Here is an 18,036-nt window from a genome sequence, read left to right on the forward strand (position 1 = left end):
CGGGGTACGAGGCGTGGAAAGCAACAACAAAAAAAAAACCTTAGCGCACGCCGTGTCAGGTTAGCCCCGCAGGTTAGCTCCTCCCATTTCTGATGGGAGGAGCTAAGTGGAGAGGAGGTTGGTTAGAGGCGGGGCTAGTTCCATCTTCATCGCCGTCCTGGCTGGCTGGTATATGGACAGCTTGGCGTATACTTCCTGTTTGAAGACACCGGCCCCACAGCAGCTGGTCCGTTCCTCAAGCGGATCCCCCCCCCTTTTTGGCTGGTCGGCGGGGGGGCGGTCCGTCAGCCTAACCAGTCCCCCCCCCCCCCCCCCTCTCAGGCTGGCAGCGCTATGCTCCAAGGTTCCCAGCGTTGGAAGAGGATTCCAATCCCTTTGTTTATACTTAATACAGCGCATCTTCAGAAGCTATAACCAGGTAGACCTCGACCTTTGACCTCAGAATGGGTGTGGCCATCTCATCGCTGCCCCATCTCATCTGCCCCCAAAAGCTAGTCTGCCGTCCCCCAAAATGGCTGCCCGGTGGCCAGGCATACAGTAACAAAACAGGAAATGAAAACAACAAACACACGGTGTCGAATTCAAGCGTTTAGTACGTTCACTTCCTGTCTCTGTCTTTCCCTTTCTTTTAAACTTTGTCTTTTCCTGTGTGTTCGTTTTTTTTTGCTTGTTTCTCCTACTCTGTTCTCCTCTCGCTATAGACGACACGCTAAAACTGTGAGGCACTTTAGAGACGCACACATGCGCACGCACGCACGCACACACGCACACACACACTCATATAGCACACTCTACTGTACGCTATAGAGAACTACATGAACTGCAAAAAACATTCAGTCACAAAGTCAATCATTCTGAAAACGAATCCGATGAAATCATCAGAAAGCAGGTCATCTGTTTGAGTTTGTGTCGCCATGGCCACCGTTGTCCTATCAGCATCGATCAGGCATAGAGGGAGACGGGTGTCTGTGTGTGTGTGTGTGTGTGTGTGTGTGTGTGTGTGTGTGTGTGTGGGTGGTTGGGCAGACACGTTCAGCCACGGCAGCGTGACCCGGTATACCTCTGAGTGTTAAGTCACCCTCTGGTGATGTCAGAAGGGGGGGGGGGGGGAACTACTACAGACTGGTGACGCACTCAATGTTGTCGTCGTCCAATAGGCCGCTGTTCCTCTGCCCCCCTCCTCCAATCACAGGCGGGCTTCTGTGTTGTCCCTCCTCGCTCCCTCTCTCCTCCTCCTCTTCCTCCTCCTCTGCCGCCGCCCCTCCCCCCAGCAGCACCTCCATCTCCTCCAGCGAGGAGGGGGAGGTGGAGGGGGCGAGGCCTTGGTGGGGAGGCGCGTTGGCGCTCCCGTTGAGGATGTTGTCGGCGGCTTGCTCCATCTCCTCGATGGTCATGTCGCACGCGTCCGCCAGCTCCACCTTCGTCACCTCGATGAAGGAGGGGTCGGCCGCAAAATGACCCAGACCCTCCGATATCAGCACCTGGGGAGAGAGAGAGAGAGAGAGAGAGAGAGAGAGAGCACCCGCTTCGAATGTTACAATTTACAATTTAGGCATTTAGCAGACGCTCTTAATCCAGAGCGATTTACATTAAGCAGTAACAAAACAAATAACAAAAGCATGGCATACATCACATATATAAAAAGTAGTTATCATGACTCAAGCGTAAACTAAGAACGTAACAGTGGAGTATCTATGTAAACTATACATACTATACTATATTATATGTTATACATGTGTTCTATAAAGTGCTATGACTACATAAAAATGCAATTCTAGTGCTGTCTATGTAACAAGCTATAAGTCTGTTTAAAATACTATCTAAGTCTACGTAAAGTGCTATCTAAGGGGGCTAGGCTATCAACCTATAATCAACAGTATGCTCTTATCAAGACCATTCAATGCAGCCAATATGGGCAATTGACCTATAGCAAAGCCCCTCCCCAAACTGCTATGGTCCAATCACAGCTAAGCATAACATGGGTTAGACAAACCTCTCCACCAATAGTTTTCCTATATGATAAAAAGTTGTTTAAAAAAATAAATTCCAGTGCATACGGCAGGCCTTGTTGACGGATTTGGAAGAGATTTTGAAGGTCTGGTTCAAAAATGAACCAGTATTTAATGTGTAAAATCCATGACATTGGAATGAATGAGCCCGGCTGGAAAGTGTCCAAGTGGGAGTGTCTAAGTGGGAGAGGCCGGGGCTTAGCTATAACCCCCCCCCCCCCCCCCCCCCCCGAGCACCCCTGCTCTGAAGCACTATCACTTACACTTACCAGCAATACTATTTGTAGTAATTTTATACAGTATATCTCTGTTTTACATGGACTCTCTCTCTCTCTCTCTCTCACACACACGCACGCACGCACGCACGCACGCACACGCACACGCACACGCACACGCACACACACACACACACACACACTTACAGCTTCCACCAGACTCCCTGCGCTGCCGTGTGACAGTAAAGTGGCACTAGCGTCCCTTAGCAGGGAGGGTACCGTGAGTGACACCGGCCGCTGAGCTCTCTGATTGGACACTCTGGGGGTGGGGGTGGGGCAAGGGCTCGGCACCCGACTGCTCTCTTGACTGTCGCCGTACCTACAGTAGGAACAATGAAGTTCATGCAAAAGTTCAACCGGTTAGTTAGAGGGTACAATGAACACAGCGTAAAAACAATAAAATAATAATACATAAAAAAAATTCTCTTCTGAGGGGCCCAGCCAGGGACAAATTAGCCATTGGGCCAGTGGGGCCGTGGCCCAGGGGCCCTTGGGTCTCAGGGGCCCTTCGGGGAAATTAGACCGTAAGGTACTAGGTTTGACGCCCTGAAAAGGGCTCCTGGTGCCCTTCATTGGCTGTTGATTTTGTTAAATTTAGGTTAAAAAGATGATAAAAACACAGAAAAACACGAAAATGTCGCACATTTTAAATCAACCTTTTGTAAACTTTTGATCTACCTTGTGTTGAGTTATGATGGTATGGTGTTCGAGCCAAGTTCTTACGGACCGTAACATAATAATGGGTGCCGGGATTTCTTTCAAAATAGCAGCTCGTGGTGCCGCCGCGCAGATATGGCTGCTTTTACTCTGAAAACCCCCCACTTCCGTTCCGTACAAAAACCGGGAGTGATAATGTTGTTTGCTTACCTCGCTATGATTACGATAAAGTCGCTGAATAATCCCTCGCGTTCATATTTTGAACGAGAGGCATGTTGAAGTCAGAAATGAAGAGCTTAGTATATCCATCTGGTCAAAACCACGGAGAGCGCCCTGGATTAGGAGATACGAGGCATTCTTTCTGAGCCGTAAACAGGGAAGTGAACGCCAACGCACATGCGCCAACAGCAAGGAGTATGGTGCAGAAGGAGAGGCCAACCCCCCAAAAAATAAAATAAAAATCAGAATATTGTTCTCTCGTTTGATGTCAATGAAAATGCGCAATCCATCGGTTGGATTAGCTATGACAGGGGTTCTCAACGTTTTGGGCCGGGGACCCCCGGAAATGCTTTGGCAATGTCTCGGGACCCCCGCCCCGCCCCCTCCCGACCCCCAATATAAATTGACTGCTACAATAACCTTAAACCATTTTGGGCGGGAACCCCTTTTGGTGTTTTAAGCATTGTTATAAACTTCTTTGCAAAACATTTTTGGTAGTTAAAATGGCCAGTCTACAAGCTCACAACGTGTCAATGTAGATTGGCTAGTTGAACTATTCAAAAATGTTTTTCAAAATAGTAAAAAAAAAAAAGGCAAAGAAGTTTAGGGATAAGGGGTTTAGCGGTGACTAAAATGGAGCCCATATATATCTGATAATAACATCATGCGTTGTGTTTCCCGTAGTTGTCAAACTGTCCTGATGTTTGGCCATGATTGGAATAGCCTTAGCCGACGTTCTGAATGTTATTTTCACGCTCCATGCTGTCTTCCAAAAAAATGAAGGAGTCGTGCATCCCCCCCGCCCCCATGCAACTGCTTTAAGAAAGATAGCCTGGAAAGGCGAGCCTGGAATCCAGCCTGATTCGCTAAGTTTGTCTTTTTCTCACTTTGCTATATACACATCTGTCTGGCCAGGGTCCTATTTCACTCGTATTTCCAGTTCTATTAAATAAAGTATGCAAGTCAGGAAGTGACAGATGGTGACTGCTGTACAGGATCCCCAATCTCCCGCTGAGATACAGAAAAAAATAAATACAATTAAAATTAAAATAAACGTTAAGAACAACTGCGCTGGCACAGTTCAAGTCACTCCCTTCTTTTCTTTTTTTTTAAAGATATTTTTTTTGCGGCTTACGCCTTTTATTGGTTTTTTTGAAGGGACAGACAGTAGGCTGACAGCAAACGGGAGAGAGATGGGGGAAGACATGCAGTAAAGGCCGTGTCGGGCTCGGGAGTCGAACCCGCGGCACACTGCGACTGGATTACCAGTCGGGTGCCCAGACGGTTACGCCACCGCCTGGGCAAGTCACTCCCTTCTTTTCAATTTCGTAATTTTTGCCTATTGACGAACTGAGACCTGTTGGCTCACGCCAAATTGACAACAGATTGATAAATGCCTAAGATTGTGTTGAGATGATCGTACACCCATTTATTTGGACTGCACACGTTTGATAAATAAGGTCCAATGAGTTGTGATGTCATTATGACGATGTCATGCCTGCACACATTCCGTCATGTACACAATGTACAGTAAATGGTGTCTCCTCACCAAGGCCCACAGTTGACGGAGGGCAGGCTACTGTTGAGCTTTTCGTGGGAGGTGGTGCCCTCTAGCCTCAGGGAGGGCACACGCTGGTAAGAGGCATGACCGCCATGCCCTGGAACAACAATAACAGTTATCATGCATCCAACGTTAGGCAAAATACTGGCAACATTTGTAAAAAAAAAAATAATACAAAAAATAGCGAGAAGAAGAAGAAGAAGAAGAAGAAGAAGAAGAAGAAGAAAGTCCATGTACAAGGTCAGAACGCGGCTCAAAACGTCTCTTCCTGGCCAGAATATTGGTTGAATTGGTGTTGAAGTGAATCAATCTGACGTCTCTCACCTGTAGGACTCGTGGGAGGAGTGGAGCAGAGTCGACTGAACAGCGTCGGGGAGTGACTCCTCCTCATCAGAGGACTCAACCCTGCTACCGCTAGAGCCTGGATGAGGAGGAGAGGAGATAAGGAGAGGAGACAGGAGGCGAGAGGAGACAGGAGAGAGGAGAGGAGACAGGAGGGGAGAGGAGACAGGAGAGGACAGAAGAGAGGAGAGGAGACAGGAGAGGAGACAGGAGAGGACAGAAGAGAGGAGAGGCTCGTTAACATATCAAGCTTTTTTGATGAATAATCTCTTATGCCTCGCACTTAGATTTTAGATTAGATAAATTAGATGTATTAGTGTCATATTGATGGCTCCAGATATAAAGTAGTCTCCCTTTTGTCTCCTTATTGTCATTATGTAATCAATAACTGCCTGAACTACCTGCTCCCAATGAGCAAGTTGGTGTCTTGTCTTGCATGCGGTTTCCTCTGCCGTTTAGTTTAGTGTGTGAATGTGTCCTTGAGTGGGTGAATGTACTACTAATGCAAAACTTAGCATATTAGAGTCTCGGAAAATGGAAGGTTCCCGGTTGAATCCCCAGCTCCCGACGAGCAGGCTGGTTGGTGCCTTGCGTGATATCGGGGACTATCCTCCGATGTCTGTGTGTGAATGTGTGTGTGAACGTGTGACTGTCAAATACATTCTGCAGCGCATTTTTGGAGAAAGGCACTGTTATGTATTGCAAACGCAGTCCATTTATCATTACATTATGAAGCGCTTTGGAGAAAGGCGGTATGCATTAGTAGTAGGGAGGCACAAGAACTGTCGTCCAATAAAGTATATCACCACGGCCAGCTGGGCACATGAGAACATCCCCCAACAGCGGAGGGCGTGTGCGTGTGTGTGTGTGCGTGTGTGTGTGTGCGTGTGTGTGTTACCTGGTGATGTACCAGGTGTAATGGCAGTGCCGTCTTCTGAGAGACGTCTGCCCTCGTCTGTCTTCTTAAACACTCCAGATGGAAGGACGACCGCCGACCTGATCGCACGCACACACACACACACACACACACACACACACACACACACACACACACACACACACACACACACACACACACACACACACACACACACACACACACACACACACACACACACACACAGCAAGAGACAGAGACAGAAAGAAGAAGTAACATGATTTCTTGTTGTTTGCAGCCTACTAATTTGACAACGTCACCTGCCAGGGTGTGTAATGCATCCCTAATCAAGCAGCAGGTGTTGCTGATTGGCAGAGGCAAACTGTTTTTCAACCGTGTTTCTTAGAGCTGTGGTCTGCATCGTGACACTTTATTTATTTAAGTATTCAGTATGACAGATCGGCTAATAAATATAGTTTTGGACTTCAGTTTACACACGTCTGAACATCCTCCTCGGCCATCAGCAACCTCGTAGTGGTGTGTGTGTGTGTGTGTGTGTGTGTGTGTGTGTGTGTGTGTGTGTGTGTGTGTGTGTGCGCTCACCCAGGGTGCTAGGACAGAGAAACACTCTCCTAGGAGACTGCCAGCCTCCTCTCCTCTCCTCCTCTTCTCCTCCCTCCATCGGAGAGAGTTGTTTACACTTGTCATCATGATAGACCAGCCTGGCACACATCCATGCCCGTGCACGCACACACACACACACACACACGCACACGCACACGCACACGCACACACACACACACACACACACACACACACGGGAACGTGTCAGTCAGATAGATATCTTTCTGTCTGCATACTGTATCTGTACTCGTGTGCGTGTGTGCGTGCGTCCGTGCGTGCGTGCGTGAGAGAGCAGTAGTACATGTCGGAGGACAGTGAGTGGTCGTCGTCATGGTAACCCCGGTCATCGCTGAAGCTCTCGTCATACGTCTCCTCTGTTGACCCCTCCCCCCTTCGGATGATTGGCAGCCGGCTGTCAGTTGATTCCGAGCTGCACGCAACGCAACGCACGCACGCACGCAACGCACGCACACATGCACGCACGCACGCACGTGCACACACACATATAGTAAACACATACACAAACAGGCATACAGATAGATAGACAGTTGGACAGACAGACAACAGACAGACAGACAATCATGAAGAGAAGCGTCATTAATATACGAGACTGTTAAGTAAGTCTTACTGCTTACCACACCGAGAAGGACAGAGGAAGGAGAATACAAAACACAGACGTTATGAACTAGAGAGAACATGATGAGTGCTTAAAAAAAAAAAAAGAAAAAAGAATAACAGCAAAAAAATCGAGTGTTAGGAACAGACTCTTTTTCAGTCACACCGAAGTTTAATTCTGCCTATGAGGGCGGATTCTGCCGATGCTTTTCAATGGGAACAGAGCTTTTCTTTTTTCTCGTTCCCATTGAAAAGCATTGGCGGAATCCGCCCGCATATAGGCAGAATTACAGTTCCGTGTGACCGCACCCTTATGGGTGGAACAGTGAGGATTTTACTTTAGACGACTAGCAATAGAGGAGGAAGAGGATGACGCAACGCATGTTGATAAAAAAGAAAGAAAAGAGATGGAAGAGAGTTTAGAAGTAAAGCTTAATTAAACCACTTAACCACAAAAAAAACAATCTAAATTATTTCGGAAATAGACAATCTGCAAGTTCACACAAAGTGTCACATGGCGACACGTTGAGAACTCGTAGACCTGCCATTTTGTCATGCCCAAAATTGGGATGGCAGGGATTAAGTGGTTAATACTCCATTTGCCCAAGCGAGTCGCTAGCCAAAAATTACTGATCTACAAGCTAGGCTTATTGGCTTGTAGATGCGTTTGGCAAGTGACACCATCATGGTACGTATAAAATTGGCTTAAAGGCTTAGATGTTAGAAGCTACATGCCTGGCAGCATTAGTGGCGAACGATGTGCTCTGTAAATGATGTCTAAAAGCTTATTATGAGGGCAACGCTATTAGAGCAACTTCATTGGATCGTTTAACACCTGCAGATTAAGGAGGTCACATCTAAGAGACGCCGTGTGTTCTAATACTGCTTATTATGCAGTGGTACACTCAACAAGATGCGTTGGATGTTTAGTCAGTTCGTGACATTAACTGTTCCAACAAGGAGAGCAAGGCTGGCCGGTCACTCTCCCAGCCAGCCAATGCATTGCCACACCCCTTAATTGCACCAAACGGGCGACTAGTTGGGACAGATCTGAACACTTCTGCATGCACCCGTTTGACGCGATGCGGCTATCCTGTCACGTCGCAAGCTGATGATTTACAATTCTCTGCCTGGTATCGGTATGCAACTCGAACGGTGCTGGTTCAGAAGCGGAATTCGCCTATAACGGCTCACTCTGAGGTGCCTAACGGGGCTAAAGTTAAAGCTAAGCTACAGGATAATAGCATTTCAGTGTTGGACTGGGACTGTGGGGTGGAACAACTGGGAGTGTGGAAAAACTGGCAGGGCATTCACATCGCATCAAATGAGTGACGCATGGTCAGACTTTGTCCCGACTGGTCACCATGTAAAATTTGAGTGAGAATATTGAGTCAGCAGGTGGTGCTGTGGGAGCCAACATGAACGTCGATCACAAGGGCATCGGTCTAGCCTGGAATCCAGGGTCCCATTTGACTCGTAGCCTATTTCGTTTGCGTAGACATGTCAGGAAAGTGACTCGAGTTTTACATTGGATAGCACTGGTCCCGTCCTCCCATGCACAGACCAATCAGAAGCAATCTAAAAAAATCCTGTTGAGATGCAGGTTTGTTGGTGTTCTGTGTAAGCCTCTGCATGTGCGCTGTAGCTCCCCCTGCAGTTGAACATAGTTTTTGTGGCGTTGTCGGCAGGTCTGTGACCAGGGGCCCATTGTCTCATAATCCGCTTATATGGTCCCACAGCAATGAATATGTGGATGTACAAAAGAAAGATGCAGGGGCGGAAAGTACTGGTGAGCTATAGCCAGATGCATCGGAGATGGAAATGATGACCTAGAATCTAGTGCTACATGAAACATGTGTGATTCGAAATGGGTTTTGCACCATCTAATAGATGATGGGGAAAAAAACGTTTAGAATCACAGATGTTTCATATAGCCTACCGGAATTCACGCTTTAACCCATTCTGTCCTGAGATCAGATTCTAAAAATGTCTTCTAAATCCTGACAGTTTTCTGAAAAAGCTATGTTTCTATGTTAGTCGATTTTTCAAAAATAGCAGACCTACAAGCTCGAGCTATGAGCTTGTAGATCTGCTATTTTTCAATAGCTAAAGCATAACATAATGCTAACACCAAAAGGGGTTCCCGCCCAAAATGGGTTAAAGAAACATTGTCGTAATTTTTATCGTCCTTCTCAAGTGATGCATCACATTGCAACAGAAAGCCGTTTCCATTACTGTTTCTGCTCTAGGTTTTTAGCTTTCAGCTAACATGCCTAATAAATGAGGAATTCTAACAATATTCATTTATTGTTTGTTTTATCTTACTAAGAAAATAAGAAACAGATGCCTGCAGCTCCATATTGGTTCATGAACCTTGAAGGAAGAGTGTGTGTGTGTGTGTGTGTGTGTGTGTGTGTGTGTGTGTGTGTGTGTGTGTGTGTGTGTGTGTGTGTGTGTGTGTGTGTGTGTGTGTGTGTGTGTGTGTGTGTGTGAGAGAGAGAGAGAGAGAGAGAGAGAGAGAGAGAGAGAGAGATTGCATACAGGTGCAGGGCATCAAGGCTCCAATGCCACATTTCCAGAGGGGCTCTCCAGTGCTTTTTTTCTTTTCTTTCGAAAACAAAAAGGCTATATGAGTACCATGAAGCGCCGCTTGTTCGACATTGATGAACCACAAATGCGTGCCAACCACTAGGACAGAAGTGCCATGCGTTGGCCCATCTTGGCGGCCATTTGTCTTGTAGTTCTCCGTCAGTGAGCCAACATTGCAACGCACGTCAAACAAACCATACACAGCGGAGAACAAGCACTGTGCCGGCCCGCCACTGCCCACAGCCCCGCAAGACATCACCACGGCAAAATGGAATGCGTCTGTAGCCTCGGCTTGAGTTTCAGGTGCTTTGGCTGAAGCGCATGTGTGAGTTCAGCCTCAACAGCCAGAACCTCTGATAGAGTAGGTAGAAAGCACCGAAGTCTGACGTCAATATCGGTAGAGGGGCGCAAATCCACTGGTTCATGTACTTTTTATTTGCATTGTAAATTAGATCGCCTCATATTAGAACTGTGTTTGAAAACTTAACAAATCATCCAGGCCGCTGCACTGTTTCTTTTTTAATTTTCGGTTTTTCATGTCATGTGAAAGCAGGGAATCATAGCTTCGAACTGACATATTGGTTGTTAACTTGTTCAGTTTGACCCACCAGTTTTGGAGATATGGCTTATAGAGTAATGTCTTGAGAAAACAGGCTTGAAAGGTTCACTTCTGTGGTCTCTAACATTACCTTGCTACATGTTTAAGCAGTTATTTCATATTTACATGTCGGTTTTTGCTCTGACATTTATTTCAGACATGCTCTAGTATGTGAAGAGTCTGCCTGTGCTATTAACTCATTTTGGATAAAAAATAAATAAATCCGTTTTTCTCCTCTGGTGAAAAGCTGGAGGTTGCACAATGGCAGGCTCTCAGTCAAATCTGGTCACATATGGATATGAAGAATCAACTGACTGAGAGAAAACGCTATTGTTACTGCTGCTGAATTAGTAAAATCTTCGCTAGAAACAGATACAGAGACACCTCCCTGACAATAACGCAGAGACAGCTTGTTTATTTTTGGACCACAACGCTTATATGAAACGATTTTAAGATGAGCCCATGTTAAATTACGTCTGTGAACCAGGGGAATCGAGGGGACGAGTATGAGTGACGTCAGGAGTTCGGCGCTCTATAGTCAAGTTGCAGCAGTATAACCAGAGCCTCTGATAGAGCAGGTTTGGTAAGGTTGCAGCAGTGAGTGCATTCTGTGTGGTGGGCGAATGTGGTGGCGATGTTTGTGGACAGTACGCCATCGCCATAGCAACTAAAGCGGCATGGTGCATAGCAACCGGTGTTAATGAAGCAGGAAATACCACCAGGACTGTGATGGTAGGAATCACATCATCACGCACTTCACAATCATTCTCTCTCTCTCTCTCTCTCTCTCTCTCTCTCTCTCTCTCTCTCTCTCTCTCCATTATGGTAACATACCGCATGAAGGCGTCAAAAAAACACGTCCTGCTCGCCACCAGAAAACAACAACAACAAGGGAAAAAAAGAGTAAAAAAGAAAGAAAGAAAGAAAGAAAGAAAGAAAGAGAAAGAAAGAAAGAAAGAAGAAAATGAACATAAGGTAAAAAAAAAAAACCCAAAAAGAAAATATTCTGAACAAGCTGAGACACTGAGGGGCTAAAAGAGAGAGAAGAGAAAACAAGAGGAGAGCACTACAGTGTACTATACTACAATGTACTGGCACTGTACTATATTGTACAGTACCGTACAAGGTACTGTACTGCAATAAAATGTACTGCACAGTACTATTGTACATTACTACAGGGTACTGCACTGTACTGTACAGTACAGTACAGTACAGTACAGTACAGTACAGTACAGTGCAGTACAGTACAGTACAGTACAGTACAGTACAGTACAGAATCTACTGTGAGAGAGATTGTCATGTTGTCGTCACTATGAACTGAAATGTGTATTGAAGACTGTTGTGATGTTGATATGGACTGGAATGTACTGAATAGATGTCAATACTGAACTTGAATATATGCCGTTATGATGTTAAAATTAACTGGAATATGTACTAGAGACTGATATGATGTTAATATGAACTGGACTATGTAGTGGAGACTGTTATGAAGTTAATATGAACTGAAATATGTACTAGAGACTGATATGAAGTTAATATGAACTGGAATATGTACTAGAGACTGATATGAAGTTAATATGAACTGGAATATGTACTAGAGACTGATATGAAGTTAATATGAACTGAAATATGTACTAGAGACTGATATGAAGTTAATATGAACTGAAATATGTACTAGAGACTGATATGAAGTTAATATGAACTGAAATATGTACTAGAGACTGATATGAAGTTAATATGAACTGGAATATGTACTAGAGACTGATATGAAGTTAATATGAACTGGAATATGTACTAGAGACTGATATGAAGTTAATACAGTATGAACTGAGATATGTAGTGGAGACTGTTATGATGTTAATATGAACTGAAATATGTAGTGGAGACTGATATGAAGTTAATATGAACTGGAATATGTACTGGAGACTGATATGATGTTAATATGAACTGAAATATGTACTAGAGACTGATATGAAGTTAATATGAACTGAAATATGAACTAGAGACTGATATGAAGTTAATATGAACTGGAATATGTACTAGAGACTGATATTAAGTTAATATGAACTGAAATATGTACTAGAGACTGATATGAAGTTAATATGAACTGAAATATGTAGTGGAGACTGATATGATGTTAATACAAACCGGAATATGCAGTGAAAACTATTGACGTTAATATGAACCGGAATGTGTACTGGAGACTCTATCACGTTAATATGAACCGGAACGTGTACTGTGTACTGTGGAAACTGATATGCCATGCCTGTGTCTTCATATCATACACATATCATTGTAGCCGCACCCGTTTCGAATGCCTTCAATGCATTGAAAGGGACAAAATCACATTGAATCAGAGCATTCGATGCTCCAGTAGACGCGGGTACTGACCTACCAGATCTCAGTAGGCTGCGTTCTGTGCGGTTGATGACGGCTACCAGCGACAACGTGCATTGTCCACTGACTACAGTTGTGTTCCCTTCCTTTCTGCCTTTCTGAAAAAAACACACCCCTTAAGACTAAACCCCACCCATCAGAGGTGTGGCTTCCAGAGGTACCTTTCGCCTGAAAGGTTTTGAAAGGTACCAGGGAGGAACAGACCTACAGAACTGGACTGTACGTGGCCGGTTAAAACTGATACTTGGTTAGGGGACTTATGTGGTTAAAACCAATTAATATGAGGTTAGAGGACTTACATGGCCAGTTAAGACTGAGGTTAGGGTTAGAGTTAGAATTAGATTTAGTGTTAGGGTTATAATGCCACGCATCGCCGCTGTCAAAGCGGTAGCCGTGGTGATGAATGCAGAATGCAGCCTAATGAGTTTCTCCAAGACGTCACAATATAACGTTAGACGCTGGAGACGGTTGCGGTAGGTCAGTAGACGCGACTACTGGAGCATTGAATGGTCTGATTCAACGTGACTTTGTCCCTTTCAATGCATTGATCAGTGGTGGAAAAAGTACTCAATTGTTTTACTTAAGTAAAAGTATCAATACTGCAATGTGGAATTACTCCGTTACAAGTACAAGTTCGGAATTCAAAATGTACTTGAGTAAAAGTATTGGCATCAAAATGTACTTAAAAGTACCAAAAGTAGAAAGTACTCCATATACAGAATGTCCCATTTCAAGTTTTCAAATGTATACAAATATTTTGAAAAGATCTACTGCAGATCTACAAGTTCACAATCATGACGCATTGTGAACTTGTAGATCGGCTATTTTCAAATGCATGTGTTAATATAATAATCCAAGTAACAAGTAACTAAAGTTTTCAAATAAATGTAGTGGAGTAAAAGTCCAATATTCACCTATGAAATGTAGTGGAGTAGAAGTAAAGGTATTGGAAATTGGAAATACTCAAGTAAAGTACAAACAGCTAAACATTTTACTTAAGTGCAGTACTTAAGTAAAATGTACTTGATACTTTCCACCACTGGCATTCCAACGGCATTCCAAATCCGCTATTGTAGCACCGCCTCTGGTGAAGGGAGAGCTATTGTAGCTCCGCCTCCGCTGAAGGGAGAGCTATTGTAGCTCCGCCTCCGGTGAAGGGAGAGCTATTGTAGCTCCCCCTCCGGTGAAGAGAGAGCTATTGTAGCTCCGCCTCCGGTGAAGGGAGAGCTATTGTAGCTCCCCCTCCGGTGGAGGGAGAGCTATTGTAGCTCCGCCTCCGGTGAAGGGAGAGCAATTGTAGCTCCCCCTCCGGTGAAGAGAGAGCTATTGTAGCTCCGCCTCCGGTGAAGAGAGAGCTATTGTAGCTCCCCCTCCGGTGAAGAGAGAGCTATTGTTGCTCCGCCTCCGGTGAAGAGAGAGCTATTGTAGCTCCGCCTCCGGTGAAGAGAGAGCTATTGTAGCTCCGCCTCCGGTGAAGAGAGAGCTATTGTAGCTCCCCCTCCGGTGAAGAGAGAGCTATTGTAGCTCCCCCTCCGGTGAAGAGAGAGCTATTGTAGCTCCCCCTCCGGTGAAGAGAGAGCTATTGTAGCTCCCCCTCCGGTGAAGGGAGAGCTATTGTAGCTCCGCCTCCGGTGAAGGGAGAGCTATTGTAGCTCCCCCTCCGGTGAAGAGAGAGCTATTGTAGCTCCGCCTCCGGTGAAGGGAGAGCTATTGTAGCTCCCCCTCCGGTGGAGGGAGAGCTATTGTAGCTCCGCCTCCGGTGAAGGGAGAGCTATTGTAGCTCCCCCTCCGGTGAAGAGAGAGCTATTGTAGCTCCGCCTCCGGTGAAGAGAGAGCTATTGTAGCTCCCCCTCCGGTGAAGAGAGAGCTATTGTTGCTCCGCCTCCGGTGAAGAGAGAGCTATTGTAGCTCCGCCTCCGGTGAAGAGAGAGCTATTGTAGCTCCGCCTCCGGTGAAGAGAGAGCTATTGTAGCTCCCCCTCCGGTGAAGAGAGAGCTATTGTAGCTCCCCCTCCGGTGAAGGGAGAGCTACAATAGCAATATTTCGAATGCCTAAACAGTCGTACGTCACCGACTCCGGTGACTCCAAACGGCACTGACCTCTTCGGGGGGAAGCACCAGGCGGAGCGCGCCGGCAGCAGGACGGGCGTGAGCGGCTGGTCGGCGACGTGCCCACTGTCCACGGCGCCGCTGACGGAGGACGGCTGTTGGCCGGGGAAGCGGCCGACGCCCCCTCCACCACCGCCGCACCCACCGCCTCCCTGCCCCCCCACCACCATGCCAGTGTTGTTGGCATTGTTGATGTTGGCGTTGGAGCCAGAAGAGGAGTAGGACGACGGCGCGAAGGTGGTGGAGTCCATCAGCTTCTCATGGGAGGGGCTCTCCCCCTCGCATGGCGACCCCTTCTGGCTGACGTGCAGCGGCCGCTGGGTGGCGAAGGACTGCGGGAACGACGTGCTGCCGCCCCGCCCCCCGCCGTCGCTCTGGTTGTAGTAGTTGACGTGGTTGCCGAACATGCCGCCGCCCGCTCGCTGCGCCGGGGGGGAGAGAGAGAGACAGAGAGACAACAGAGAGAGATATATGGTTCACAGAAACTAATAATTTGTCATTAAACTGATATAATGACTGATATGATCCAGAATGAAACTTCATTGACATCCAAACTCAGACATTGAGTTTGGATGCGTCTATGACAGATATACAGTAGCACACATGCAGGAAAAAACAACAACAACAAAACTGCTCCCATAAAATATATGAAACCATCAGACATGTCTGACCAAGAGCTTACACTCGAAATAATAACTACAGCTGGACTACTTCAATGGAGTACCTGGATAGGCTCCAGTAAGTTCAAAACTCAGCTGCCAGAGTCATCACCCGCACCAAGCCTTGGCAGCACATCACCCCACCCGTAAACAACTGCACTGGCTTCCTACAGTTGTAGCCCATTGACCTTGTCCGTTTCTCTTTGCAGAGGTTTGCGTGATCTGCGCATTTCACAATTTAGATATTATGTCCACTAGGGGGAGTAGAGAGCTATATAAAAATCTGGGGGACATTGCGCAGAGAGAGAGAGACAGAGAGAGAGAGAGAGAGAGAGAGGAAAATAAACTATTTACTTATAGTTTAGTTAGTTTTAATGCATGCTGAAAATAGCCGATCTACATTCTACAAGCTCGCTGCAAACTTTTTGTTAAGTTCCGCATCAATGACAAACTCCTCCTTCTCACCTACAAATGTCGAAACGCCATGGGTCTACAGTACCTCTCAGGCCTCCTCCATAAATCTACTCTGACACGGAACCTGTGGTCCACAAACTTGTCCCCAATACAAACAAGCGAACCTTTATTATTATTATTATTCGAAATACCACTTCTTCATTTAGATTTAACTTTTATATATATTTATTCGTATTTATTAATTTAATTAAGTTGATGCTATGTTGATCTACTCATATAACTTAATTCAAATAACGTGCGTGCGTGCGTGCGTGCGTGCGTGCGTGCGTGCGTGGGACCTTCACTCTGAAGATGTCGTCCTCAGACGCAGCAGAGACAGTCTCCTTCAGACCTTTGTCCATGTCCTCCTCTACAGTTAGGTCCCCCGAGATCGCCCTCCGAATCTCCGGACCGATGTCGTGGAGGGTCCGCAGGCCAGCCTGACCACACACACACACGTAGATATATATATATACTGTATATATATATATATGATACAGTAAAAACAGTGCGTGCGTGCGTGCGTGCGTGCGTGCGTGGGTGCGTGCGTGCGTGCGTGCGTGCGTGCGTGCGTGCGTGCGTGCGTGCGTGCGTGCGTGCGTGCTGTACCTGCAGAGAGAGGGCAGTCTTCGGGGCTACTTTGGCTACCAGACCCTGTTCCTTCCTCTTCTTGAACTTGCGGAAGTATTCCTGTATGAGGAAGGTGGCGTAGAACTTCCCTACAGTCACCTCGTCATCTGGAGGGACACATGATGGACAGCAGTGTTGATTATGACAGAAAATTCAGATTTTAGTTATGCGGCCATGTACTACTTTATCTCTAGATGGCCGCAGTGTGCACAATCTAACCCACACGCTCATCTGGAGCAGTGGGTTCTGAAGGTGGGCTCCAGAGGTCCTTGAGGGGGTCCCAGGGGGTCCCCAGAGGTCCTTGAGGGGGTCCCAGGGGGTCCCCAGAGGTCCTTGAGAGGTCCTTGAGGGGGTCCCAGGGGGTCCCCAGAGATCCTTGAGGGGGTCCCAGGGGGTCCCCAGAGGTCCTTGAGGGGGTCCCAGGGGGTCCCCAGAGGTCCTTGAGAGGTCCTTGAGGGGGTCCCAGGGGGTCCCCAGAGATCCTTGAGGGGGTCCCAGGGGGTCCCCAGAGGTCCTTGAGGGGGTCCCAGGGGGTCCCCAGAGGTCCTTGAGAGGTCCTTGAGGGGGTCCCAGGGGGTCCCCAGAGATCCTTGAGGGGGTCCCAGGGGGTCCCCAGAGATCCTTGAGGGGGTCCCAGGGGGTCCCCAGAGGTCCTTGAGGGGGTCCCAGGGGGTCCCCAGAGGTCCTTGAGAGGTCCTTGAGGGGGTCCCAGGGGGTCCCCAGAGATCCTTGAGGGGGTCCCAGGGGGTCCCCAGAGATCCTTGAGGGGGTCCCAGGGGGTCCCCAGAGGTCCTTGAGGGGGTCCCAGGGGGTCCCCAGAGGTCCTTGAGAGGTCCTTGAGGGGGTCCCAGGGGGTCCCCAGAGATCCTTGAGGGGGTCCCAGGGGGTCCCCAGAGGTCCTTGAGGGGGTCCCCAGCAAAATCGGGAACAGTTTAAACACTTAAGCCCTTGCTTATTTTTGTGAAATTGGAAAGTAAACAATCTATAAGGCCACAACACGTTGTGAATGGTCGTGTTGTAAGCTTATACAAGAGTATTATAATAATAATGAATTACTAATTACTAATTACTAATTACTAATTACTAATGACTAATTAATAGTTAATAATGTTATGGGGGTCTCTGGCACAAAACCCTTTCAAATGGGTGTCCGCGCCCAACTACATATCAATTTGTTGAGAATAATTGCCTTCTTTTTTTAGGACTGTCCCCTAAATGTTATTTCCTTTGCCTATAATGACATGCCAAAAATAGAGAAGTCAGGTTGAAAGCGGTTAAATGTATTCTTCTTTTTTTTTTTTTACTCTTGTGAGGTTAATGACTGTATAATAGGCCTGGTTCCCGTGACAGCATGAGAATGAGGCCATGCTGAGGTCATGTTGTTGGAAATGAGGGCAACACAATTATGATGACGTTATCCAGG

General features: G+C 46.8%; 1 protein-coding gene across 1 annotated transcript in view; it reads right to left on the reverse strand.

Moving 5' to 3' along the window:
• Nucleotides 1-1,115: 1,115 nt before the first annotated feature.
• The window catches only part of cacna1c (calcium channel, voltage-dependent, L type, alpha 1C subunit), a gene marked incomplete at both ends in the record, with an annotated part of 77,258 nt that continues 60,337 nt past the window's right edge, over nt 1,116-18,036 (reverse strand). Inside the window, 11 exons of the mRNA XM_079494847.1 lie at nt 1,116-1,481; nt 2,432-2,603; nt 4,710-4,818; nt 5,046-5,142; nt 5,962-6,059; nt 6,544-6,662; nt 6,866-6,994; nt 11,201-11,227; nt 14,863-15,293; nt 16,283-16,423; nt 16,593-16,720. Coding sequence (XP_079350973.1) covers nt 1,116-1,481; nt 2,432-2,603; nt 4,710-4,818; nt 5,046-5,142; nt 5,962-6,059; nt 6,544-6,662; nt 6,866-6,994; nt 11,201-11,227; nt 14,863-15,293; nt 16,283-16,423; nt 16,593-16,720 — 1,817 coding nt within the window. The remainder of the gene's footprint in view (nt 1,482-2,431; nt 2,604-4,709; nt 4,819-5,045; nt 5,143-5,961; nt 6,060-6,543; nt 6,663-6,865; nt 6,995-11,200; nt 11,228-14,862; nt 15,294-16,282; nt 16,424-16,592; nt 16,721-18,036) is intronic.

The sequence above is a fragment of the Electrona antarctica genome (assembly GCF_951216825.1).
Source record: "Electrona antarctica genome assembly, chromosome: 23".
NCBI classification, from domain to species: Eukaryota; Metazoa; Chordata; class Actinopteri; order Myctophiformes; family Myctophidae; genus Electrona; species Electrona antarctica.